The sequence below is a fragment of the Manis pentadactyla genome, chromosome 9 (genome assembly GCF_030020395.1).
Source record: "Manis pentadactyla isolate mManPen7 chromosome 9, mManPen7.hap1, whole genome shotgun sequence".
Lineage (NCBI taxonomy): Eukaryota > Metazoa > Chordata > Mammalia > Pholidota > Manidae > Manis > Manis pentadactyla.
Window position 1 is genome coordinate 117,140,315 of NC_080027.1, and position 27,508 is coordinate 117,167,822.

The 27,508-nt window shown below is 35.0% G+C and overlaps 1 protein-coding gene across 1 annotated transcript in view; it reads left to right on the forward strand.

Annotated features, from left to right (window-relative positions):
- PPP2R5A (protein phosphatase 2 regulatory subunit B'alpha) overlaps positions 1–27,508 on the forward strand; it is a 54,830-nt gene that overhangs the window by 21,080 nt on the left and 6,242 nt on the right. The window contains exons 2-8 of the mRNA XM_036912470.2: positions 6,790–6,986; positions 9,584–9,685; positions 16,384–16,476; positions 20,196–20,326; positions 21,395–21,454; positions 22,392–22,500; positions 23,142–23,195. Coding sequence (XP_036768365.1) covers positions 6,790–6,986; positions 9,584–9,685; positions 16,384–16,476; positions 20,196–20,326; positions 21,395–21,454; positions 22,392–22,500; positions 23,142–23,195 — 746 coding nt within the window. The remainder of the gene's footprint in view (positions 1–6,789; positions 6,987–9,583; positions 9,686–16,383; positions 16,477–20,195; positions 20,327–21,394; positions 21,455–22,391; positions 22,501–23,141; positions 23,196–27,508) is intronic.

The following is a 27,508-nucleotide window of genomic DNA, read 5'->3' on the forward strand; positions in this document are numbered from 1 at the left end:
GTTCTGTGATTCTGCTGCTGTTTTGTTCCTTCAGTTTTCCTTTGTTCTTATACTACACATATGAGTGAAATCATTTGGTACTTGTCTTTCTCCACCTGGCTTATTTCACTGAGCATAATACCCTCTAGCTCCATCCATGTTGTTGCAAATGGTAGGATCTGTTTTTTTCTTATGGCTGAGTAATATTCCATTGTGCATATGTACCACATCTTCTTTATCCATTCATCTACTGATGGACACTTAGGATGCTTCCATTTCTTGGCTATTATAAATAGTGCTGCGATAAACATAGGGGTGCACCTGTCTTTTTCAAACTGAAGTGCTGCATTCTTAGGGTAAATTCCTAGAAGTGGAATTCCTGGGTCAAATGATATTTCTATTTTGAGCTTTTTAAGGAACCTCCATACTGCTTTCCACAATGGTTGAACTAATTTGCATTCCCACCAGCAATGTAGGAGGGTTCCCCTTTCTCTGCAACTTCGCCAACATTTGTTGTTGTTTGTCTTTTGGATGGTGGCGATCCTTACAGGTGTGAGGTGATATCTCATTGTGGTTTTAATTTGCATTTCTCTGATGACAAGCAATGTGGAGCATCTTTTCATGTGTCTGTTGACCATCTGAATTTCTTCTTCGGAGAACTGTCTCTTCAGCTCCTCTGCCCATTTTTTAATTGGATTATGTGCTTTTTGTTTGTTGAGGTGCATGAGCTCTTTATATATTTTGGATGTCAGCTCTTTATCGGATCTGTCATTTATGAATATATTCTCCCATACTGTAGGGTACCTTTTTGTTCTATTGATGGTGTCCTTTGCTGTACAGAAGATTTTCAGCTTGATATAGTCCCACTTGTTCATTTTTGCTTTTGTTTCCCTTGCCCGGGGATATATGTTCATGAAGAAGTCGCTCATGTTTATGTCCAAGAGATTTTTTCCTATGTTTCTTTCTAAGAGTTTTATGGTTTCATGACTTACATTCAGGTCTTTGATCCATTTTGAATTTACTTTTGTATATGGGATTAGACAGTGATCCAGTTTCATTCTCTTACATGTAGCTGTCCAGTTTTGCCAGCACCATCTGTTGAAGAGACTGTCATTTCCCCATTGTATGTCCATGGCTCCTTTATCATATATTAATTGACCATAAATGTTTGGGTTAATATTTGGGGTCTCTATTCTGTTCCACTGGTCTGTGGCTCTGTTCTTTCGCCAGTACCAAACTGTCTTGATCACTGTGGCTTTGTAGCAGAGCTTGAAGTTGGGGAGTGAGATCCCCCCAACTTTATTCTTCCTTCTCAGGATTGCTGTGGCTATTCGGGGTCTTTGGTGTTTCCATATGAATTTTTGAACTATTTGTTCCAGTTCGTTGAAGAATGTTGTTGGTAATTTGATAGGGATTGCATCGAATCTGTATATTGCTTTGGGCAGGATGGCCATTTTGACGATATTAATTCTTCCTAGCCAAGAGCATGGTATGAGTTTCCATTTGTTAGTGTCCTCTTTAATTTCTCTTAAGAGTGACTTGTAGTTTTCAGGGTATAGGTCTTTCACTTCCTTGGTAAGGTTTATTCCTAAGTATTTTATTCTTTTTGATGCAATTGTGAATGGAATTGTTTTCCTGATTTCTCTTTCTATTAGTTCATTGTTAGTTTATAGGAGAGCCACAGATTTCTGTGTGTTCATTTTGTATCCTGCAACTTTGCTGTATTCCAATATTCAGTTCTAGTAGTTTTGGAGTGGAGTCTTTAGGGTTTTTTATGTACAATATCATGTCATCTACAAATAGTGACAGTTTGACTTCTTCTTTACCAATTTGGATTCCTTGTATTTCTTTGTTTTGTCTGATTGCTGTGGCTAGGACCTCCAGTACTATGTTGAATAACAGTGGGAAGAGTGGGCATCCCTGTCTTGTTCCCGATCTCAGAGGAAAAGCTTTCAGGTTTTCACTGTTCAGTGTGATGTTAGCTGTGGGTTTATCATAGATGGCCTTTATTATGTTGACGTACTTGCCCTGTGTACCCATTTTGCTGAGAGTTTTTATCATGAATGGATGTTGAACTTTGTTGAATGCTTTTCAGCATCTATGGAGATGATCATGTGGTTTTTGTCCTTCTTTTTGTTGATGTGGTGGATGATGTTGATGGATTTTCAGATGTTGTACCATCCTTGCATCCCTGGGATGAATCCCACTTGGTCATGGTGTATGATCCTTTTGATGTATTTTTGAATTCGGTTTGCTAATATTTTGTTGAGTATTTTTGCATCTACGTTCATCAGGGATATTGGTCTGTAATTTTCTTTTTTGGTGGGGTCTTTGCCTGGTTTTGGTGTTAGAGTGATGTTGGCTTCATAGAATGAGTTTGGGAGTATTCCCTCCTCTTCTATTTTTTGGAAAACTTTAAGGAGAATGGGAATTATATCTTCTCTGTATGTCTGATAAAATTCTGAGGTAAATCCATCTGGCCCGGGGGTTTTGTTCTTGGGTAGTTTTTTGATTACCGCTTCAATTTCATTGCTGGTAATTGGTTTGTTTAGATTTCGTGTTTCTTCCTTGGTCAGTCTTGGAAGGTTGTATTTTTCTAGGAAGTTGTCCATTTCTTCTAGGTTTTCCAGCTTCTTAGCATATAGGTTTTCATAGTGTTCTCTAATAATTCTTTTTATTTCTGTTGGGTCCGTCATGATGTTTCCTTTCTCGTTTCTGATTCTGTTGATGTGTGTTGATTCTCTTTTTCTCTTAATAAGTTTGGCTAGAGGCTTATCTATTTTGTTTATTTTCCCAAAGAACCACCTCTTGGTCTCATTGATTTTTTTCTATTGTTTTATTCTTTTCAATTTTATTTATTTCTTCTCTGATCTTTATTATGTCCCTCCTTTTGCTGACTTTAGGCTTCATTTGTTCTTCTCTTTCCAGTTTTGATAATTGTGACATTAGATTATTCATTTGGGTTTGTTCTTCCTTCTTTAAATATGCCTGGATTGCTATATACTTTCCTGCGTCCCACAGAAGTTGGGACTTTGTGTTGTTGTTGTCATTTATTTCCATATATTGCTGGATCTCCATTTTAATTTGGTCGTTGATCCATTGACTATTTAGGAGCGTGTTGTTAAGCCTCCATGTGTTTGTGAGCCTTTTTGCTTTCTTTGTACAATTTATTTCTAGTTTTATACCTTTGTGGTCTGAAAAGTTGGTTGGTAGAATTTCAGTCTTTTTTAATTTACTGAGGCTCTTTTTGTGGCCTAGTATGTGGTCTATTCTGGAGAATGTTCCATGTGTACTTGAGAAGAATGTGTATCCTGTTGCTTTTGGATGTAGAGTTCTGTAGATGTCTATTAGGTCCATCTGTTCTAGTGTGTTGTTCAGTGCCTCTGTGTCCTTACTTATTTTCTGTCTGGTGGATCTGTCCTTCGGAGTGAATGGTGTGTTGAAGTCTCCTAAAATTAATGCATTGCATTCTATTTCCTCCTTTAGTTCTGTTAGTATGTATTTCGCATATGCTGGTGCTCCTGTGTTGGGTGCATATATATTTATAATGGTCATATCCTCTTGTTGGACTGAGCCCTTTATCATTATGTAATGTCCTTCTTCATCTCTTGTTACTTTCTTTGTTTTGAAGTCTGTTTTGTCTGATACTAGTACTGCAACACCTGCTTTTTTCTCCCTATTATTTGCATGAAATATTTTTTTCCATCCCTTGACTTTTAGTCTGTGCATGTCTTTGGGTTTGAGGTGAGTCTCTTGTAAGCAGCATATACATGGGTCTTGTTTTTTTATCCATTCAGTGACTGTATGTCTTTTGATTGGTGCATTCAGTCCATTTACATTTAGAGTGATTATCGATAGGTATGTACTTATTGCCATTTCAGGCTTTAGATTCGTGGTTACCAAAGGTTCGAGGTTTTACTTTCTTTACTATCTAAGAGTCTAACTTAACTCACTTAGTATGCTGTTACAAACACAATCTAAAGGTTCTTTTCTATTTCTCCTTTTTCTTCCTCCTTCGTTCTTTATATATTAGGTATCAAATCCTGTACTTTTTGTCTATCCCTTGATTGACTTTGAGGATAGTTAATTTAATTTTGCATTTGCTTCATAATTAGTGTTCTACCTTCTTTACTGTGGTTTTATTACCTCTGGTGACAGCTATTCAACCTTAGGAACACTTCCATCTATAGCAGTCCCTCCAAAATAGACTGTGGAGATGGTTTGTGGGAGGTAAATTCTCTCAGCTTTTGCTTATCTGGAAATTGTTTAATCCCTCCTTCAAATTTAAATGATAATCTTGCCGGATAAAGTAATCTCGGTTCCAGTCCCTTCTGCTTCATGGCGTTAAATACATCATGCCACTCCCTTCTGACCTGTAAGGTTTCTGCTGAGAAGTCTGCTGTTAGCCTGATGGGCTTTCCTTTGTATGTGATCTTATTTCTGCCTCTGGCTGCTTTTAATAGTCTGTCCTTATCCTTGATCTTTCCCATTTTAATTACTATGTGTCTTGCTGTTGTCTTCCTTGGGTCCCTTGTGTTGGGAGATCTGTGGATCTCCATGGCCTAAGAGACTATGTCCTTCCCCAGATTGGGGAAGTTTTCAGCAACTACCTCCTCAAAGACACTTTCTATCCCTTTCTCTCTCTCTTCTTCTTCTGGTATCCCTATAATGCGAATATTGTTCCGCTTGGATTGGTCACACAGTTCTCTCAATATTCTTTCATTCTTAGAGATCCTTTTTTCTCTCTTGTGCCTCAGCTTCTTTGTATTCCTCTTCTCTAGTTTCTGTTTCATTTATTGTCTCCTCCACCATATCCAACCTGCTTTTAATACCCTCCATCATGCTCTTCAACGATTGGATCTCCAACCTGAATTCATTCCTGAGTTCTTGGATGTCTTTCCGTATCTCCATTAGAATGTTGATGATTTTTATTTTGAACTCCCTTTCAGGAAGAGTCACGAGGTCCATTTCATTTAAATCTTTCTCAGGAGTTGTATTAACAATTTTACTCTGGACAAGGTTCCTTTGGCGTTTCATGTTTGTATATGGCGCCCTCTAGTGTCCAGAAGCTCTACTCTCTGGAGCTGCTCAGCCCCTGAAGCAATGTCAGGGGTCGCAGGGAAGCGGTACTGGTGCCTGGGGGGAGGAAAGAGCTGTCCCCTGCCTCCTGGCTGCTGTGCCTGTCTCCACTGCCTGAGCCAGTGGGCTGAGCATGCAGGTATAAGTTTTTGTTCCAGAGCAGCCGGATATGGATCCCTGCTTTCCACAAGCGGCCGGATCCCAGTCTCCCCAGGAACTCTGCCTGTATTAACTTTCCAACCCGGCAGTCATGCGAGTCTCATGAAAGCACCATGAAATGTAGGTTTGTGCTCCCAGCACAGATCTCCGGAGCTAGGTATTCAGCAGTCCCAGGCCTTCCACTCCCTCCCTGCTCCATTTCTCTTCCTCCTGCTGGTGAGCTGGGGTGGGGGAGGGGCTCGGGTCCGGGGAGCCACAGCTCTGGTGCGTTACCCCGTTCGGTGAGGTCTGCTCTTTTCTCCAGGTGTGTGCAGTCTGACCCCATCCTCTTTCCTGTTGCTCTCTCAGGATTAGTTGCGCCAATTAAAATTTCTAATTGTATCCAGTTTTAGGAGGAAGCCTCTGTCTCTCCTCTCATGCCGCCATCTTTAATCCTCTCCGAAGTATAGGATGTTTGAAAGCGTAATAGTTCAAGAGACTTAAGCAGTTGAGCCAATTAAAGATCCTTTTTATGGATTTGAAGTATTTTAGAATTGAAGTTTTGTTATTTTTTGAATTTTTTGGAAAAAAGGATTTAATACATTTGTTAGAATCAAATCAATAAAATGTGCCCATATTTTAATAATAAGTAGAAGGTAAAATGAAACGAACCTATTCAATGCCTATTTTGTGGCAGGCACTGTGATACAGAAGAAGAGGATGGAGAGAGAGGGAAAAAGAGATAAAAGTAACCTTGTTTCCTGTCTTTGAGACTCCTGTCCTCATAGTCTAGGAGCGTTGTACTTCTAAAATATAATTCCCATATAGCCCAACAAAATAAGCAGTACAGTAGAAATAAGTACCTAAGATACATTGGGCAAAAGTGGATCAACCACCCTATTTAGCTTCAGTGCCATAGAGAAAGCTTCTGAAAGGGAGGGGAATGGGCTTACACTGAAGATCCCAGTGTGGGAGTTTGGGATGGGCATTCCAAAGGAAACAATCCAAAACCTTTAGAAAATTACAGGGATATGGTTCAACCAAAGTGGAGGTGCATGCTGGAAGGTGTTGAGAGATGACTCTTGAGACTAGTAGGCATCTGCATTTTGTATACAATCTTGAGGAGTTTGAACTTCATTTCGTAAGTTTTGGAGGATCTTTGAAAAGTATTGAGTGTGATAAGATTGATTCTCATTGTAGTAAGGTTTTAGCTTTTCTGGTAGTTTAGAGGCTAAATCAGGAGTTGCAGTAGTTATAGAACCAGGCAAGAAGAGCAGTTATCATTGCTATAGTGTAGGTGATAAATGAGAAGGTTCATTAAAATGGCAGTGAGAATGACAAAAAGAAAAAAGGGTAGATTCCAGATGTGTTAAAGAAACAGGATCAGTAACATTTAATGATTGGTGATGAATAGTGAGAGAGGGGAACAACCCAGTATTTTCTGGCATGAACGATGGGATTAAAGAGAAAGTTTCTCACTGGATTTTTTTTAGAGGTTTTTATGTATATGAATAGCTTCTACAGAATTAGTAAGTACACAAAAGAAACTTCCAAGTAGATTGTTTCTAAGTTTTTCTCTGTTTTTATTTACAGATGCTACTTCAAATGAACAACAGGAGCTTTTCTGTCAGAAGCTGCAGCAGTGTTGTGTACTGTTTGATTTCATGGACTCTGTTTCAGACTTGAAGAGCAAAGAAATTAAAAGAGCAACACTGAATGAACTGGTTGAGTATGTTTCAACTAATCGTGGTGTAATTGTTGAATCAGCGTATTCTGATATAGTAAAAATGGTAAGCCTCTAGACTTAACATTCCTCAGATTTATATAAATTCAAGAAAGATCTGAGGTGTAATTATGAATGAATGAGACTGGTTTTTAATAAACATACAATAACTGATATACTCAAAAGAATGTGTTTAAAGTAGTTCATTTGAAAGATTATCCACAGTTCCAGCCATGCTATCATGGAGTATCTCAGTTTGGGAATTCAGTAGCCACAGTGGCTGGTGGCTACCATAATGGACAGTGCAGATCTAGATCTTAGAGAAAGATGTGTGATCAAGATTATACAAAGTGGTAAATAATTAATGTCCTGAGACTGAACAGTCATAGAGACAGAACATTTAAAGGAGTAAAGACAAATGAAAAATTATGGGGCTACCCATATTTGAGTGGTGGGTAAGGGAGTCAGGTCTAAAAAATTTTTATTTAGGACATTTTAATACTATATCTGTTGATTCTGTAACACTTGAATTTTAATTGAAACTCAGGACCTTTAAAAAGTTATAAATGCTTGAAGTATCAGTGAAAAATATCTGCCACTATCATTGAAAGAAGTTTATAAGATTAAGATATTATTTATTAATAATTCTACATGATTCTCCATCTAACAGTAGAAATTTGTTTAGGATTTGTGATTTTTTTTTTGGCATTTTGGTGCATACTAACAAAATACAAAAAATTCAGCTGGAATAATTAGAGAGTCACCGAGTCTATAATTTAAGCTTAAATGTTACCAGGGTGTACAAGTGTAACCTATAGTTCCCATAATTTCATTCCCCTTGTCCAAAATATATTTCTGGGGAAAACAAAATGTGTTGGAAAATTAAATTTGGTTCTAACATACTAGTTGTTTTCTTCAACACATTGTACCGAAAGACCTGTTAAAAAAGACTGACAGGGAATTGGGTTTTTTGTTTTTTTGTTTTAATGAAAATAAAAGCCTTAAAAATTTTGAAAGATAAGCTATACAGAGAACATTAATCAAAATGAAATTGGCTTCCTAAACTCCCATAGACAATAAAAAGTAAGTGATAGTTTGAGAATATAAATATTGAATACTGATAGACTTCTGTTTTTTGTGTTTATCATTAAAAATTGTTCAGGGGGAAACAAGCATTTACACTTTGTTGATTTCAAATGGTTTGTATTCAGGAATTTTGGAAATCATGGGAAAGATACTTTATTTTTATATCTATAAAGTTGGTAACTTAGTGAAAGTACTCAGATAAAATGTTCTGTATTTGCTATATACAAATACAAAATAAATTCTAGGATTTAATTTCTTTTTCCAAGTAAAAAGTTGTGTGTGTTTTGTCCTTTTATTTTTATTTTTTAAACTTCCAACTTCTTAATTTAATTCCTAGATAAGAGCAAAACCAGTTTACACACTTAGTCCTTTAAGGTCTTTTTTGATATACTATATGCAGTTAATTTTATTGGTGGCTGCAAGGTTAACTTTTTCTTTTACTACTAATGTTAAGTATGATCTCAAAGTCAAATTATGCCCTCTTATGAGATATATCCCTTTCAGGTTCTATATATGACTTTCTGCCATTCTTTGTGAAATTGATATCCACCAAACTATTTATAGTTTGTGCCCTCATGTATTAGCTTTGAGTTCTGGCAGATTAAATTCTAGGTTATTACTTTCTGAATCTTATTATTATAGTGATTGACTGTTAGTATTTGGCCTACCACAGATGACACTTCATAAGAATAGTTGGAAATTTGCTTGCACCACCAGACACCCCGTCTCATCCTTTATTCAAAAGAGTTTATCTCAAATGACAAATCCCTCAATAGTATGGCCTTAAATGTTTGCTAAACTATTTGGTTTATCCATCTGTTTGGCATTCTTCAAAGAATTGTGAGTTAGGACCACAGTTTACCCTCTGCCAGAGAAAAAGGATATGTAGTTTACCTTGGTACTGAGACAGACAGTGTGAACGATAAAATGATAAATACTGTATCTCATTGAATCTAAAATGAGGAATCTCAAAACACATCCTGATTTCAGAGAGACTGATACTTTTTTTGAAAAGGCTCAGAGCAGATGAATTACAGTAAATTAAATCATCATGGGGCACTATAAACTACATCTGTAATGGCAGTGAAGGCATTCTACCACTTCCCTCCTCTTCCTTTGTGTAGTATGTCTGAGAATGAAGGTATTTTACCAAACTCTTTCAGTGTGCATAAGGTAGGTGTATGGCTGGGTTAGAATATGGGGGAGCTGTGGAAAGATGAAAGGAATCAAGTTAGGGATAGGTATAGTTAGGAGCTTTATGCTTTCCCCTCAAAATTCCCTCCCCTCTTTTTTTTTTTTAAGCAAACTTGGAAAGAACAGCTGGTAATTAAGAGGAACCCAGAAGTAATCTGTAATCTTCAGTAGCTTGGCATCTGAAGAAGTCATAGGTACAGGTTAAAGAAAAGCAAAACAAATGCCTGCCTTCTTCATATCTTGAAAAGGTTTACAGGTTTTAAACTAAGCTTAGAGCCACAACTTAACTTTTTCTTAAATAAAGTTATCTTAAAAATATTCCATTTTGCATTGTTGAATTCAGTTACACAAGGAACGTAAGTCTAAATTTATTTTTCTTTACAGATCAGTGCTAACATCTTCCGTACACTTCCTCCAAGTGATAATCCAGATTTTGATCCAGAAGAGGATGAACCCACGCTTGAGGCCTCTTGGCCCCACATACAAGTATGGAACATAATACATGTATTGGTAATTTTTACATTTGTGACATTCTCCTAAAATCATGGTTCTCTTTTAGATCTGAGTGTCTATTTAAAGTATTTGACTTTTAATATGTTTTTTTTTATTATTAAGGTATCATTGATATACACTCTTATGAAGGTTTCACAAGAAAAACAATGTGATTATTACATTCACCCTTTTATAGAGTCCTCCCCCATACCCCATTGCAGTCACTGTCCATCAGGGTAGTAAGATTCCACATTGTCCCCATTTGTCTTCTCTGAGCTACACTGTCTTTCCCGTGACCCCACACACACCATGTGCACAAATCATGATACCCCACAATCCCCTTCTCCCTCCCTCCCTACCTGCCCTCCCCCACCCCTCCCCTTTGGTAACCACTAGCCCCCTCTTGGAGTCTGTGAGTCTGCTGCTATTTTGTTCCTTCAGTTTTGCTTCGTTGTTATACTCCACAAATGAGGGAAATCATTTGGTATTTGTCTTTCTCTGCCTGACTTAATATCACTGAGCATAATACCCTCTAGCTCCATCCATGTTGTTGCAAATGTTGTTTTTTTCTTATGGCTGAATAGTATTCCATTGTGTGTATGTACCACCTCTTCTTTATCCATTCATCTACTGATGGACACTTACGTTGCTTCCATATCTTGGCTATTGTAAATAGTGCTGCGATAAACATAGGGGCGCATATATCTTTTTGAATCTGAGAAGTTGTTTTCTCTGGGTAAATTCCTAGGAATGGAATTCCCAGGTCAAATGGTATTTCTATTTTTAGTTTTTTGAGGAACCTCCTTATTGCTTTCCACAATGGTTGAACTAGTTTACATTCCCACTAGCAGTGTAGGAGGGTTCCCCTAATATGTTTTCTTGATATTGTTTTCTTTTCCCAAAATACTATTTTTTCACTTTAGTTGTGATAATGCACTTAACATTTACCATTTAAACCATTTTAAGTGTACTGTTCATTAAGTACATTCACAATGCTGTGTAACGATCACCACTATCTAGCTCCAGAACTTTTTCATCACCCCAAATGAAAACCCCCTTATCATTAGCAGTCATTTCTCACTTCTCTGTCCCTGTATGCTTCAACACTTTGAAGATGTCATCTCACTGGTCTGGTGACAAATCAGTTGTTAGTCTTATTTAGGATCTTATGTATGTGACAAGTTATTTTTCTCTCACTGCTTTGAATATTTTGTCTTTAGCTTTTGTCATTTTGGTTATGTGTCTAGATGTGGATCTCTTTGGCATTATTCTACTTGGAGTTCTGGTTAAGAGTTCATTGGGTAAATTAATATTTTTAATCAAATTGAAGTTTTTTTAGCTATTATTTCTTCAAATATTTATTCTGCCTCTTTCCTTTCATACTGAGACCTCCATTTTGTGTGTGTTGCTATGATAGATGGTGTCCTACAGGTCTCTGAAGTTCTGTTCATTTTCTGTTCATTCTTTTTTCTGTCTGAACCTCAAACTTGATAATCTCTGTTGGTCTATATTCACATTCACTTATTCTTTCTTCTGCCAGCTCAAATTGGTTTTTGTGAGACAGCAAGGATACTGAAGTCCTCACTCCACCATTCTAGAAGTTCATCTCTGGGGCACATCTTTTTAGTTGAGACTGAGGTAGGGACAGTCTTCCTGCCCTCAGGGCCATTGTGTGACAACTCACCTCTCAGAATCACTGGAAAATTGGTAATAAAAACTTATTTATATAGGCAGGACCAGTTCTTCCATTAAACCTTCCCTAGCTAATTCTGTCTAGCTCGAATTGCTTCCTTCAAGTGTCCCCTCAACTATGTGGCTTTAACGTAGTATCATGTAGGGCTCACTCAGTGGAATCACACTGGTACTGCCTCACTTGATACTTCAGGAACTAGAACTCTTTTGATAGAATTCAGGGAAGACAATGTTCTACTGCTTATGTTCTGTTATGAAAACTGTTAAAAAAGATTACATTGTAGCTATAAAAGATTATACTCACATGTGTTTAGTGTTTCTTTTGCATGTGTTCTTACATATCTAGTCTTTATAATCCTTGATTTTTTACTATACACATTATGTTTTATTTTTGTTCCCCAGAATGTATAGTAAAAATACTCTGAGAATATTCAAATGACACCTTCAGCTTACAGGTATTTTCTTATTTTTAAAATAAGCAAGGTTCTGAGGGAGAAAGTAAAAGTCACCAGGTTCAAGGGACTCTTGCCTAATGCTTCAAATACAATGACTTAAATTTTAAAGATAACATTAATGACCTAAAATCTATAGGTGAACACCACAAAGTGTTTTTCTAGAGAATTTAATGTATTTGCCTACATTTGACCAGTGGTGTTCATTTATAGGACTGTTGATCATGTTTAGCTGATTATTAGTAACAGTAACAATAGCTACTATTTACTGAGCACTTAACCATGTTCCAGAGATAGTGGCAACAGCTTTGTATGCATCATCTCATTTAGTTCTTATGGTAACACTCCAGAGTACAGATATTGTTCAGATAAGCTTAGATGATCTCTTTTAAGATGAAATTATTCAAACAGTGAGTGACAGAATCAGGTTTACAACTCAAGTATTACTCCATAGTCCTTCTCTTAATTGTTGAAAGCTCTACTGCCTTCCCTAGATAGAGCCTGTGGCCCTAAAATAGATACAGATTCTTTTGAGATTTAATTCAAACTTCTTTAGCTTCATTATAACACCAATAAATCAGATATTCCAAATAACTAATAATGTTTCAACTAGCCATCACTTTCTTTTTTAGCCTCATAAGTTAATTTTTAAAGGTAAAATTTTGCAGGTACAAATGTACCTTAGTTAAATGGAACAAAAGTTTATATATACAGATTCTAACAAGAGAGTCATTATCATCACAAAACATGGTAAAATGGAAATGATTCTGGTGGCAGACCTCAAATTCCAGTTTTGATATTTTTCTACCTATACGACTTTTGTTAAGCTGCTTAATTTCTCTGCATTTATCTTTATAAAACTGGATATAACAGGGTTATTTAAGGATTGAATGGGATATCATATGCACAAACCTACCACGAGTTTTTAAACTATGTTGTTTTCTTTGCTCTTTTTCCTAAAAGATATTATTTTTGGAATTTTGAAAGTATATTCTTGTTCTTATAGTTACCTTCATACTGATACCTTTGTACGTTACTCTTGTTCTCTTTTGTAGCTGCTTTGTTCTTTAGAATGAACAATCCTGAAATTAGCAAGTAGTCTCTTCTTGCCCCACTTTCTTCTTCCCTAGCATCTAATGTAAACTAATCTTTTTACTCTTACAGTAACTACCTGTGTGGCAATTCAAAGCTGCTTCTACTTTACATATACTCTTCTCTATCCCCTCCCTCATCTCCCTGTTTTTAATAGTTGTGTAATACCTACCTGGTTAGAATATGAACTAGTTGTATATTATTCTGTCACCATTCTGCCCATCACTTGTTACTAGTTCTACAGGTAATATATTTAATGTTTACTATCAGTTCTATGTCAAAGTTTCTCTAATCATTTCTTGCTAATTGGGGAATCTCATTCTTTAATAGAAGGGTTCATGGGAAGATTATTCCCTGAATTCTTCGCACTTTAAAAGCAGTTGGTAGCTGTTATTTTTAAAGATCAACTTGATTTGATAATAAAATCCTGGGTTCATCTTCTTTAAGTACTTTAAATAAGTTATTCCACTGTCTTCTTTCAGTCTGATTTCATTCCCTATATTAAAAAAACTAGTCTTTTTGCCTGGATGCCCAAAGGATATTTTTCCTTGAATGGCTAGTTGCTTTACTGAACTTTACTTAAGTGTTGATTTTTCTAGGTAATAGTGAATAGTGCTTTTTCACTGTAATAGTCCACTTTTATCCTTAGTACACCAACCCAGTTCTACAAACCCCTTTTTTTAGGATTTTTCTGGTGGTCCCACAAGGTAGGCACAATAAATTAAATCATTGGCTCTTGGTGACTGAACTCGTTTCCAGCCCCTTTCCTCCCTGAAGACTGGGGAGGTAGGGCTGAAAGTACCAACCTCTAATCACATGGTTGGTTCCTCTGATAACCAAGTTTATCCTCCTAGAGTCACCTCATTAGCATACACTCAGGTATGGTTGAAAGCAGCTTATTATGAATAACAAAGGATGCTCTTCTCACCCCTTATCACTCAGAAAAATCCAAGGGTTTAGGAGCTCTGTGCCAGGAACCAGGGATGAAGACCAAATATGTATTTCATATGTCACAGTATCACAGTAGCCCAGGGTTGGACAGATTGTGCCAGTGAAAGTGTGTGGCCATCATGAGACTGCTAACTCTTCAGAGCTCAGTGATAATTTTTACATCTTTTTGCATTTGTATCTGTACCCAAGCAAATTATCTGTATAATAAATTAGAAAATTATTTATAAATAAAAATTTAATTGATATCAACTTCTGTTTTTTCTTGTTATATCCCTTATTCATATTTAACATTAAAATTTAGAAAATAATTAGACCAGATAAGCATCACACCTTTTGCATAGTTGGGCAAAAATGCATCAAACAAAACAATATTTACTCAGATCCCAAAACTGTTGTTAGCCTTAGAGTATTATTGAACTCAAAGTAGTAAAATTTTGTTATTCTATGGTGAATGAGAGGACCCAGATCTGGTCATGTTTTTTGTATGTTGTGAGGTCTATACATTTAGTGTAGCAACCTTTGTTGTTTTTTCCCTTCTATAGGTGGCCTAACTAGTTATCTGAGTGTTTATTGAATGACTATTTTTACTTTGGGATCTGACCCTCCTTTTTATTTTTAGGGTGCCAGACCACTAGGTTGTTTGATAGCTTATAAGTTGAGGCATATTTTGGACTATACTCCTGCCTCCTAGAACTGTTAGGTTACAATAATAAAAATCTAAGTGTATTGCTTTTCTCCTTGAAAGATAGATTGAGGTGTGATGGAGGCAAGTTGAACTAAACATTACTTTTAATTCTGATTTGTGGTCACAAGTGAACATTTACTATTATTTTTAAGATTCTTGGTACTTTTTAAGGTGAAGTCCTGCTAGTCCTAGTTTATTCACTGGGATGCAGACACTTCTTCCTGAGCCCTGTACTTACATAATTTGGTTCATTATTTCCCAAGTGCAGATAAGGTATGCTGGTTTCAATTTAATTTTTTTTCACTGTAATTTTATAGAAAGACTTGAGCTTTCTTTTTTTATTGCTATTGATGTACTGCCCCTTACAATCAAGTTTACTCTATCCGGAGGCCTCTGATCCTGTATTAAAGGAACTCTGGAGATTAAATAAAGCTGGGTTAATAGGCCAATGGAGAAAGAATATGGTCCCAGTAAGTTTATGGACTGCAAAATAGTCACCTTAATTAAATGTTTTATAGACATCATCTTTATTTTCTAGCTCCTGCCGCTTAACATTCCCAACCAGTGATGTAAAGCAATAAATAAATTCCCAAATTTACCAGCTTAGAAGACCAAATTGTGGCTGTATAGTTTTTTAAAAACTGTTAACACCTCATCACATTTTGTAAGAGATCTGAAATCTTTAAGTTGGTTAAGGAAAGTGTGTTTTGGTTTGAAGTGATAACTCAGGGCAAAATTTTATAGGCATCACTTAGCTTTTTAAAAAAATTTTTTTGTTGAAATACAATTTTTCGGGAGGGATTTATAACATAGTGACTCAACAATTACTTACTAAATGCTCACGATGATAAGTGTAGTTACCATCTGTCAACATACAAAGATATTACTGTATTACTGATTATATTTCCTATGCTGTTCTTTACATCCCTGTAACTTATTTCATAATTGGAATTTTCTGTTCTTTATCTTCTTCACCTCTTTGCCCATCTCCCCATCTCCTCCCCTGTGGCAACAACAGGTCTGTACTCTGTGTTTATGAGTCTATTTCTGTTTGTTCGATTTTTTTTTTTTTTTAGATTCCACGTATAACTGAAATCATATGGTATTTTTCCTTAGCATAATACCCTCTAGTTCCATCTATGTTGTCAGAAATGGCAAGATTTCATTCTTTTTTATTGCTAAATAATATTGTGCATATGTGCCATATCTTCTTTATCCATTCATCTACTGAGGACACTTAGGTTGCTTCCATATCTTGGCTTTTGTAAATTATGCTGCAATAAACATGAGGGTGTATATATATCTTTTCAAATTAGTGATTTTGTTTTCTTCAGGTAAATTCCCAGAAATGGAATTGCTAGGTCATTCAGTATTTCTATTTTTTAGTTTTTTGGAAACCTCCATACTGCTTTCCAAGTGGCTACACCCATTTATATTTCCACCACCAGGGTATGGGGGTTCCTTTTTCTCTGCTTCCTCATCAACACTTGATATTCTTGTTTTTATGATACTAGCCATCCTGACTGCTGTGAGGTGGTATCTCACTGTGGTTTTGATTTGCATTTTCTTGATGATTAGTTATGTTGAGTATCTTTTCATGTTGAGTACATGAAAAGCCATATTTATATGTCTTCTTTGGAAAAATGTCTATTCAGTTCTTCTGCCCATTTTTTTAATACATATTTTTTTGGTGTTGAGATGTATGAGTTCTTTATATGTGTTGGATATTAGCCCCTTATCAGATACATCATTCCCAAATACTTTCTCCCATTCAGTAGGTTGCCTTTTCATCTTAGCTTTTATTTGACTTTCTCTTATAGTTGGTATATGAATTCTTCTTAAGATTTTTGGAGAGCCCTGATTTCCAGCCTAGCATTGCAAAGCGATACATTGATCAGAAATTTGTACAACAGGTAAGGAATTCTTCTCTGTCTTAATTTTTCTTATGTTCATCGTAGTAATGCTTTATTAACTTGTGACTAAAATAGGAGTAGTCTTTCAAAACTAATGGCTTATTTCAGTTTAACAGTACTTAATATTCTTGCCAGACAAATAAAAGTGAAGTAGCTTTGAGACTATAAACATATTTTAATCAAGCTTGAGCTTCTAATGAAGTCAAATTATCCTATGCAATCCTAAATTCTTATAGTTATTTTATAAAAACAAGAAAAACTTTCTGGAGTATCTGAGAAAATTTGGTATGACCATTCAATGGATGGGAAGGTTTTTAAAAAATTACTATATTTTGTCTTTGAACTTGAACATGACACGTTTCAAGCATTGTGGCTTTGAAATGACAGAGAAGAAAAAAATGGAAGTGGAATCATTGTTAGGAGTTTGGATTTTAGGCTCTTTTCCTGTCATCAAATATCAATTACCTTTCTCTTTCCTTTCCCCTTGCCCATCTTAGGCATTCCAGCCACCCAACTAAACTACAGATAAAGTGAGGTCTTTAATAAGAACAGGAAATAGCATTAAACATATGTGATACCTTTTTTAAAAATAAATTGGTTATTAACTGTTATTTTTGGAACCTAGATACTCAATTTCTCAGAATGTATTCATTTCTATTATTATTTTGAAAATCTTTTCAATAATTTAATGGCCTCTTTTTAACTATATGGAATTGGCTGACACTAGACAAAATATGAAGTAGACCAAAACTTTCTAGGTCCATTTTCTCTTTAGAAATACTTACCAACAAGCAAGGTGTCATTAGGAATTTAATGCTCTCCTTTATTTGGACTTAAACTTTATTTTAAAGGAAGGTAGAAGATAGATGGAAGGGTACTAATGAATGAGTTCTCAGACCAGGATTAAGTCATTACAAGGACCTTTCCTACTCTCTTACTCCCATTGTGTGTCCCCTGTGATAAAGATTCTACAAACATGAGTCCACGTATTTGGAGTTTTCAATTTTTGGTAATTTCTAACTACTCCTGACCGCATGTAAAATTTTCTAACTAATTGCTGTAAATGTGTATTATCAAATGAAGAACATTTAAAAAAAATGTGTCCAACTATTCAAGTAGTTCTTCGTAAACTGTGACAAAATATTAAGTGTGTGTTAACAGTAAAATGTACATTTCAATACCCAGTGAAGATCAGATTAAATGGAGCTCTTTTGGTAATTGCAAATGACTGCATATTCCTTCTGTAAGAGCTCTTATGTGCTATAGAAGGAATAAATGCAGTATACTAAGGAAGTGTAGTAATGCCGTATTATATTGCATTTAAGATAGTAGCAGGTTGAGGGCATTGCCTCAGTGCTTCCTCAGGCTGCATTCTGAATTATTTCCGCTGCTGGATTGTTCAGTAAGCTTGAGAGAGAGCAAAAAGAAAACTGGAAGGTGGGACCCATTTTCCACCTTCTACTTACTCTTAACGCCTGAATTACTTGAAAAGCCAAGGCCCAATAATTTTTTTAGTCATTTATATGACTGCTTTCAGAGATGACTTCTCTTTATTGCTCTTAATAAATAGTATGTATAGGAATTCTCAGCTTTTGTATTTGGAATTATTTGATTAAGTAGTATAGAACTTAGAAATACAGGATAAAATCTAAAGTATAAATTTGGACATTCATTATTTCAAGAGAAGAAAAAATTGCATAATTCCATATAGTTTTCAAATTATAGCATTACAGAAGAAAGAAGGAAACTACAATGTATTGGGTGCTTTTTATGTGCCAGACAGTATCCTCATATGCTTTTATGTAAAGAGCTAATCCATGTCTAGTTTCACACAGCTAGGTGATGGCACAATCAGGATTTGAACTAGACTCTCAGACCATGGTATTACCTTCCTTCTCTGAAAAAAAAAAATGGTCTCAGCTTTCATTTTATCAAAGAAGAGACAAGCTCAGAGGTAATGACTTACCCTTAAAATCACAGACATAAGTTTCAGAGCCAGAATAAGAAACATAGTTTCCTGATTACTAGTTTTGTGTGTACTTCATTATATGACTATTATATTTCTAAACAGATTAGATTCTAATATTTCAAAATAGATTTCTTTAAATAGATTTAACACTTAGCTAATAAAACTAATCTCTAGTTTAATATTTTCCCCTTGAGGATCAACTTGTATTAAATTTTATTAGTTCTTGAATTATAAATGACAGCCTTAACAAGTAAGAGCCCCTTTTATTTGAAAGGATATATTCCAAGAAAATCTGACATCAGAAACTTGGATTTGCGTGTCTAGAGTAGTTTAATCATTTTTAATTAGAATAATTTGAATTCAGTTTATTAGGTATGTTAACGTAAATTCTCATACTTCATGGATATGTTTTGCGAGAGCCTCATGGAGTACTTTAATAACCTTGTGAGCAAAGAAAGCAAACTATAAATAAGACAGTCCTTGAGGCATATAGAAATAAGAGTAAAATCATCACTACCCTCAAAAATATTCACTCTAGTAGAAGACACACATGTAAACAATTACATAAAATTCAAGAAAAAATGGAAAAAGAACTGGTGAGGTGCAGAGCTTGCCTTCTTGATTGTAATTATCAATACCAAAGTATAGAACATAAAATTCCTTAATGACATCATAGGTAATTATAAACAGTTTTTATATTTTTTCTAAGAAAATCCAATGTTCCATCTAAAATACAGTAATTTTTGACAGAAGATTCAGTTTACCATTTTAAAATGAAAATTTGACTTTTTTACTTAAAATTTTTCAAAGACCTCTCTATTCCTGCCTTTGCTAACAAATTGTGTAGAGGCATAGGAAAATGTTGATTTGGTCAATTTGAACTGGTTTAAAAATTTTCAGCCATTTGCTAAGCTGGCTTTAAATAAAAATCTGTGATCTCATCTTTTATTTCAGTGTTATTTCATGAATGATTTACCACTCTGTTAGTATGTATCTGCCAATAACATACTAACTAAATAATTAATTTTTGAGCTGTTGGCATGGTGACTTGAATTTTTTTAGTGTAAAATCACAAAAAAAGGCTTGGTTTGTATAAATCTAGTAAACTGGGAATGTGAATTTATACATGTTTATGTTTTAAACTTCATTTATTTAATGATTTTCAATCCCCAAACAAAATTTTATATGTATTTTTGATTTCCTATCAAAAAGCTTACATCTCAGAACTTGTTCGTTATGCTTCAGAAGATTGGAGACTGTTGAGAATTAGGCTTGGGGTGGATTAATGATTGTGCATTGAGTCCCCTGTACAGAATTTTATTGTTGTTAACAACCATTTGATCAATAAATATGAGAGATGCCCTCTCAAAAAAAAAAAAAAGCTTACATCCTTAAATTTCATTCAGTACTCTAACATTATTAGCCATGTTTAGTAATTGAGAGCAAGATACAATTTTAAAATGAGTGCCAAGTCAAGAAAATTTTTTACAGTTTAAAGTGTTTATCTTATTTATTGTGTCATTTAAAGTCACTTACTTAAAGTGTCATTTTTTTAAATTAAATAAGTGAGAAGAAATGCGCCCTAAGCTTTCTTTAGCTTCGTTATTTAGCAAGAATAAAATCAATCTGATAAGGAGGAATCTTTAAAATTTTTAAAGACTTCATGGGTTATATTTAAATCAAAATTAGAATAAAGTGAAGTTTTAGCTCAATTATTTTTAAAAAGTAATTTCTCAGATTTTTTTTAAAGCTCCTGGAGCTTTTTGATAGTGAAGATCCCAGAGAACGTGACTTCCTGAAGACTGTTCTGCATCGGATTTATGGGAAATTTCTTGGACTAAGAGCATTCATCAGAAAACAAATTAACAACATTTTTCTCAGGTAAATTGGTTACACATTCATATATAGCACTTCCACCTCCATGTTTTTTATTCTAGTTCCTTTAGATTAGTTCTTAATATCTGAAATGTGCTAATTTAACATTAAGCCTATTTTGTGGACATCAGTTAATTGCATCTAACTTTTTAGAAACTTGCTTCTCATTAAGTAGATAGTAGTACTGAAGACAGTTTTTTTTAATAAGTAATACCAGTGTTATTCATGCTTAAGGCTTATTGAGATAATTTGTCTATTTCTGTGAGCTTTTCGTTTACAAAATTTGGCATAAATACTATTTAAATTAGTTGTCCTTGGAAGTACTTTCATTTAATTTTCTGACAAAGCTCATTAAATTTATGTGGGGCCTATCTTTTGACTATTTTGTAAATGATAAATCTGTTAAGTAGTTGCTTCAAATTAGGAGTTTTTGTTTCAGTAACCCACATTGCAGGTTTGGTTTGGTTTTAATTGAAGGTCTGGCAAAATTTAGGCTAGCTTTCCCACACTGTAACAATTCGAGATAAGTGACAGCTGCCTCCTCTAGAGAGAGCCTCTTTCTCCAAGTCTCTGTCCTCCTTTATGTTATCTTCCCTGTTCTGTGGTCATTTGAGTTTATGACCCCTGCTTTAAAGGCAGTCCTAATCTTGGAAAGCTAGGCAGACTGTGTAGTTTAGGTTTTGAGAAATTCTGAATAAAAGTAACTTCCTTACATATGGGTCCTTTTCTCTTAGATTTTCCTGTGAGTAGAGGTTTCCTATTTTGAAAAATATTTCTTTGAGAAAATACATCTTTCCTGTAAATTTTTAAGTAAATTAAATACTCCAGGTGAAATTAAATTCTGTTACCTTAATATAGAGCAAATTTTAGCAAAAATTATATGTGGTTTAGTTGGAAATAGGCCTCCTTTTATAATATTGCTAAGTAACTGATTTGGGGGGCAAAATAGCTTACAGAGAATTCCTAAAGTATGCTTGTATGTTTCTTGCCATTTGATTTATTTGCCTTCCTGTCTCTTTCTCTCAGTTTGCTGATGTTTGCTTTTTCATTACATCTGTTTTATTTTAAATTCAGGTTTATATATGAAACAGAACATTTCAATGGTGTTGCTGAACTCCTTGAAATATTAGGAAGGTAGGTCAGTCTTTCTATTCTTTTTAAGAAGTAATTTTGAATGTTTTGTGTATTAAAATCTTAGCTAGGGTTGGAGATACTATTTCATATTTTAGAGTTTATAGAGTGCAAGGCACAGTTTCTCAACTGATTCTTATTATAGCTTTTTAGGAGGTCAGCATATTAAAGTACTGCCATGCAAGACATCTGTTTCAGAATAGGCTTCCTGCTTTTGAAACTGTGGCATGTTGTATGCCTGATTTTGCCAGACTGCCTCAGAAATTTATATGATTTGATTGGGGGGAGATGAAATAAGCTGTAGTGAATCTTTGATGAATTTACAAGAATTTTTGTTCAGATGTTGATAGACCATTCCTAATCCATGTGTTCTTTTTAGATGAATTTATAGCCTTTGATTTTAGTTTACATGAACATTTTGCCTTCCTTATTTACCACACAGCAGTATTAATGAGAGAAGTTTAGGTCTTTCTATTTTATTTAGAAAATGCTTTTAGTCTCCTCTATAATATTTAGAGAATGATTATGGAGAGAACTACCTCTTAATTTCACATCTTTTAATAAAATAAGAGAAACTACCCATTTACTTAAGAAACTACGGAAATTCTGACAATATTATCAGAATTAGGGACTCTCCTGTGCTCTAGGGAGGAAAATAGCAGCAACAATGCTGACGTAAAGTGATGGGAATTATAGAAAACGAAGATAGAAATTGTTTCCTGGGGCGTTCACCGGCGGTCTTAGTTTTCTTTTGGGATCATTGAATGACTTAGTGAAACGGTCTTCCTAGTAATAGTCTATCTAAAGTAGTTTGAAGATGAGTAAGTCATTCAACACTAGGACTGAAGCAGAGCACTGATCGTTGTGTACTCATGGGTATAATTTTCAGAAACAAAGTAGTAACTGCTTAACCCTTCCCCCTGCCTTTTTTCCCCTCCAGTATTATCAATGGCTTTGCATTGCCACTGAAAGCAGAACATAAACAATTTCTAATGAAGGTTCTTATTCCTATGCATACTGCAAAAGGATTAGCTTTGTTTCATGCTCAGGTAAGTTTCAGAAAAATTTCACATGAAATGAATATTGTTTCAAAGACTGATATATAGGCAGAGAAACTGAGAAATATTGAGGCAGAAATTTAAGTATAATTAAGCAATTTGCTTTGTAAGTTGCCCAAAGCAAAATTGATATGTAGGGTTATTAACTAACTTCAATGCACTTTAAGTATAGAAATAGGAAAGATAATATCAAGTTTTCTTATTTAGTCCAGGCCCTGACCTAATTATGTTTTTTAATAAATCCAACATATCTGCAGAATGTCCACCTAGCCTTGATAACCTAGAGAATGACTTCAGTCTCCTTTATTAATATTGAGAATAATACCACATCAGTATAGGCGTTCATGTACAAAAATGCTGAAAAATTAAATGTTAGCTCTAGTCTTATTTCTGTTAACTTTATTTCAGAAGCTACTATTGAAAAAGAACATCTTTTCTGAACTAATTACTTTTAAGGTTAAAATGTTACACAATTGTTGAATAGTATATTCATTTTTATAGACTGAGATAAACTAGAGTAAAATTTGCCAAAATGAATAGTTATTAGTCATTTTTGTTAGCTAAGTATAAAAATCCTGTATCTTACTGTTATTTCACTCAGTAATTTTTATAAACTGTTCCTTGTATTTTAGCTAGCCTACTGTGTTGTGCAGTTCCTGGAAAAAGATACAACACTAACAGAACCAGTAAGTGTTCTATTTATTTTTGTCTTTGGTCTACATGGTACATTTCATTGTGGTTTTCTTTGTACTCCTATAGTGTTAGCAAATAGAAAAAGGAATGTGAGGTTAATCTGCAAAGATCAGGTTTGGGAGGGGGAGTTCTCATGAGTTAAAATGTGTCTTGAATAATTTAAATATAGATTGGTAGTAACATAGTAGTTGAGATATGTGATGACAGGACCAAATGACTATAGTGAAATTTTGTATTATGTATTATCTTCATTTATAATCTTTTTAATCTTCACCTTTTAAAATTAAAACATAATGTGAGGGTCCCTAAAAATATTCCCTTGAGTTTTGTTTAAAGAAATAGGATTTTCTTTTTTATTAATGATACACCACATGATAAGGATTGAAAACATTTCCTTGCCTTTGTTGATTTAAGATACAGTCTTGGAATAAAGGTTGTTTACTTTGTAAATCAGCATAGTAATTCAGTCTTTGAATTCTAGTTCTTACTATTTGCTTAGAATATAAAGATTCAGAGTCAAGAAAAACAAAATGTAAGGTAGGGAGAAATAAAAGGCATAAAACATAGAAAACAACATTTTAGAGCTTTGATGAAATAATTATTTTGAGAGAGTGCTTTTTAAGTATCCTAAGTCTAAATATTTAAACAAAGAGTTCTTGAAGAATAGCAAAAGGTTTAAAGGACTAAAATGATAAGATTCTCTTTGTATCATGAACTCTCCGAGACTTTCCCCAGGGATGCATGAAAAATCAGGTACTTTGTATTCTTCCTTTGATTTGAGCTTTGTCCATGTAAAGGATATTTTTCTACTCCCTGATATTTTGAGTTTTTAGACTTTTAGACTTGCAGTTCTTTAGGGAAACAGCTAAAAACAGTTTTTAAAGAGAAATAGAAGTCCAGAATTTACATGAAGCCACATAAACTTCTAAAATGGATTAAAACCTAATACAAGTTCATGATAACACTCATTAGAATTAAGACAGACAAAACCCATAACATAGTAAGTCATGGTTCATGTTTGGTGATTAGTAAATAGATATAATTTAAATATAATTAAGTTAATATAGGGTGAGGCACCATCAGCAGAACAAAAAGGCATCCTAGAGTAGGGAGAATATATTTGTAAATGACATATCTGACAAGGGTTTAACATCCAAAATATATAAAGAACTCACATGCCTCAACACCCAAAAAGCAAATAACCCAATTAAAAAATGGGCAGAGGATATGAACAGACACTTCACGGTCAACAGGCACATGAAAAGATGCTCCACATCGCTAATTGTCAGGGAAATGCAAATTAAAACCACAATGAGATCACCTCACACCAGTCAGGATGGCCAACATTGAAAAGACTAGGAACAACAAATGCTGGCGAGGACGCGGAAAAAGGGGAACCCTCCTACACTGCTGGTGGGAATGTAAACTAGTTCAACCACTGTGGAAAACAATATGGAGGTTCCTCAAAAAACTAAAGATAGAAATACCATTTGACCCGGGAATTCCACTCCTAGGAATTTATCCAAAGAAAACAACTTCTCAGATTCAAAAAGATATATGCACCCTTACGTTTATTGCAGCACTATTTACAATAGCCAAGATATGGAAGCAACGTTAAGTGTCCATCAGTAGACGAATGGATAAAGAAGATGTGGTACATACACACAATGGAATACTATTCAGCCATAAGAAAGAAAAAAAATCCTACCATTTGCAGCAACGTGGATGGAGCTAGAGGGTATTATACTCAGTGAAATAAGCCAGGCCGAGAAAGACAGGTGCCAAATGATTTCCCTCATTTGTGGAGTATAACAACGAAGCAAAATTGAAGGAACAAAATAGCAGCAGACTCACAGACTCCAAGAGGGGGCTAGTGATTACCAAAGGGGAGGGGTGTGGGAGGGCCGGTGGGGAGGGAGGGAGAAGGGGATTGTGGGGTATCATGATTTGTGCACATGGTGTGTGTGGGGTCATGGGGAAGACAGTGTAGCTCAGTGAAGACAAATAGGGACTCTGTGGCATCTTACTACAATGATGGACGGTGACTGCAATGGGGTATGGGGTGATAAGAAAGGTGAATGTAATAACCACATTGTTTTTCTTGTGAAACCTTCATAAGAGTGTATATCAATGATACCTTAATATTAAAAAAGTGGGTCTTAAAAGAGTGAAAAAAAAATTTATATAGGGTGAATAGGGGAGACAGGTTATTGATTCTTTTTAAAGAGTAGATCAGGGAGAGGATGCATAATGGCCAGACATCTGGCTTACAGGAGTTGGGTTAATGGAAATAGGAGCAGGTAAGGGGATAGTAAGGTAAAATGGCCAAGTTGACAAAGGAAAATATTTTTCAATTCATAAGGATCTGCAGATCTAGAGATCTTGGGATTTCTACTATAGGCCATTCCAGCGCCAAAGATTATGGCCATGTTACTTGGGTTTGAGTCTTAAAACTCATTTTCTAGAAACGTGGCATTTGTATCTAAGCCTCCTACAAATTATAAATAAGTAAGAGCTTTGGCTAGTTTACTACAGTCTTTATGTACCCAAATCTTGTATTGAAATTATTTCCTAAAATGGAAATGACTTTGTTACTTCTGTTTATAAAAGTAACGTGTTAATTTGGTTCTTCACACGTTACAGAATCATAAAGCACAATGTGGAGGAAGTTCCTTGAAGTTTTGTCCCCTAGAGATAACTATTCTAGTTGTTGAATGTATTTCTAGAAATTTTTATATATATTTATGCGTAGATTAAACAGTGGGACGGTGCTCATCAAGTTTTCACTTCTCAGTATTTTATGTGTATCTTTCCATATTAATCTGCTTCATTTTTTCACTGGTCACATCAAATTGCATTATATGGATTACCATAACATCAATCAATCCTCAATTATTGGACACTTGAGTTACTGGAATTTTTACTTATAAACATGTTGCTGGGTAAGGAGGATATTTTGAGGGTTTTGGAATTGTTTTGGAATTGTGTCCTGTCTGTGGTGCTGGTTACAAAAGATATCTTACATATAAAAACCCTCAAAACTATACCAAAAACAAGTTATTGTATGTAAATTTTTTTGTAAACCATGTTGCTGGGTCAAAGAATACAGGGAAATTTTAACATTCCAAATTTCCTTCTATAGAGTTGTGACAATTTAATATTCCAACCCAAAATATGAAGATACTTGTTCTCCCTTTCCCTGCTCATTGTTGAATACTTACTGTCTTAATTGGCACAGGCTTGAGCCATCCTTTTATATGGTTATTGGTCATTTATATTTCTGTGTCCCTTACCTACCTCTAACCCTTTTCTTATTATATTTTACAAATATTTTTTATCCACTGGGAGTTTTTCTTTTAACTTTGAATATACTGCTTTTAGTCTTTGCCTTTTTTAGTCCTTTGAGTGTAATCTATTCTTCATTATGGCTTCTGGCCTTGATGTCTACTAAAAGAAAATCCTTCCACCATTTGAGATTGTAAAAATATTCTCCAGTATCATATTCTACTTACTTTGTGGATTTGGTTCTTAACCTGTAAAAACTTTATTCCATTTATAATAGTTTCCTAGGCTGCCATGACGAATTACTAAAAACTTGGTGGCTTAAAATAACAGAAATTTATTCTTTCAAGTTCTGGAGGCCAGAAGTCCAAAATCAATGTGTCGGCAGCGCTGCACCCCCTTCAGGGGCTCTAGAGGAGCTCGCCTCTTCCAGTGTCTGGTGTCTTCCGGTGTCCTTGACTTGTGGCTGCATCACTCCAGTGTCACATTGTGCCTCCCCTTCTGTCTCTCCTCTGTCTCTCTTATAAGGACAATTGTTGGATTTAGGGCCCACCCAGCTAACCTAGGATGAATGTCATCTTGAGATCCTTGATTATATCTATAAAGACTTACTTCCCAAAAGAGTAACATTCCTAGATTCTAGAGATTTAGGACATGGACATACTTTGGGGGCCACAATTCAACCCACTACACCATTTGAAATCAAAATTGCATGTGATGAGGATAAGGAACTGTATTCATTTTCTGTTGCTGCATAATTATCACAAAATTTAGTGGCTTGAAATAACAAATATTTATTATCTCATAGTTTCTGTGAATCAAAAATTCAGGCATAACTTAGCTGGGACCTCTGCTTCAGGGTCTCTCACAAGGGTACCACCAAGGTCTTAGCCAGGGCTGGCGTCACGTATAAAAGCTCAGATGAGAAAGGATCTGCTTGTAAGTTCACGTGGTTTTGTTGGTAGAATTCAGTTCCTCAAGTGCTGCTGGACTGAGGGCCTCAGCTCCCAGCTGGCTTTTCATC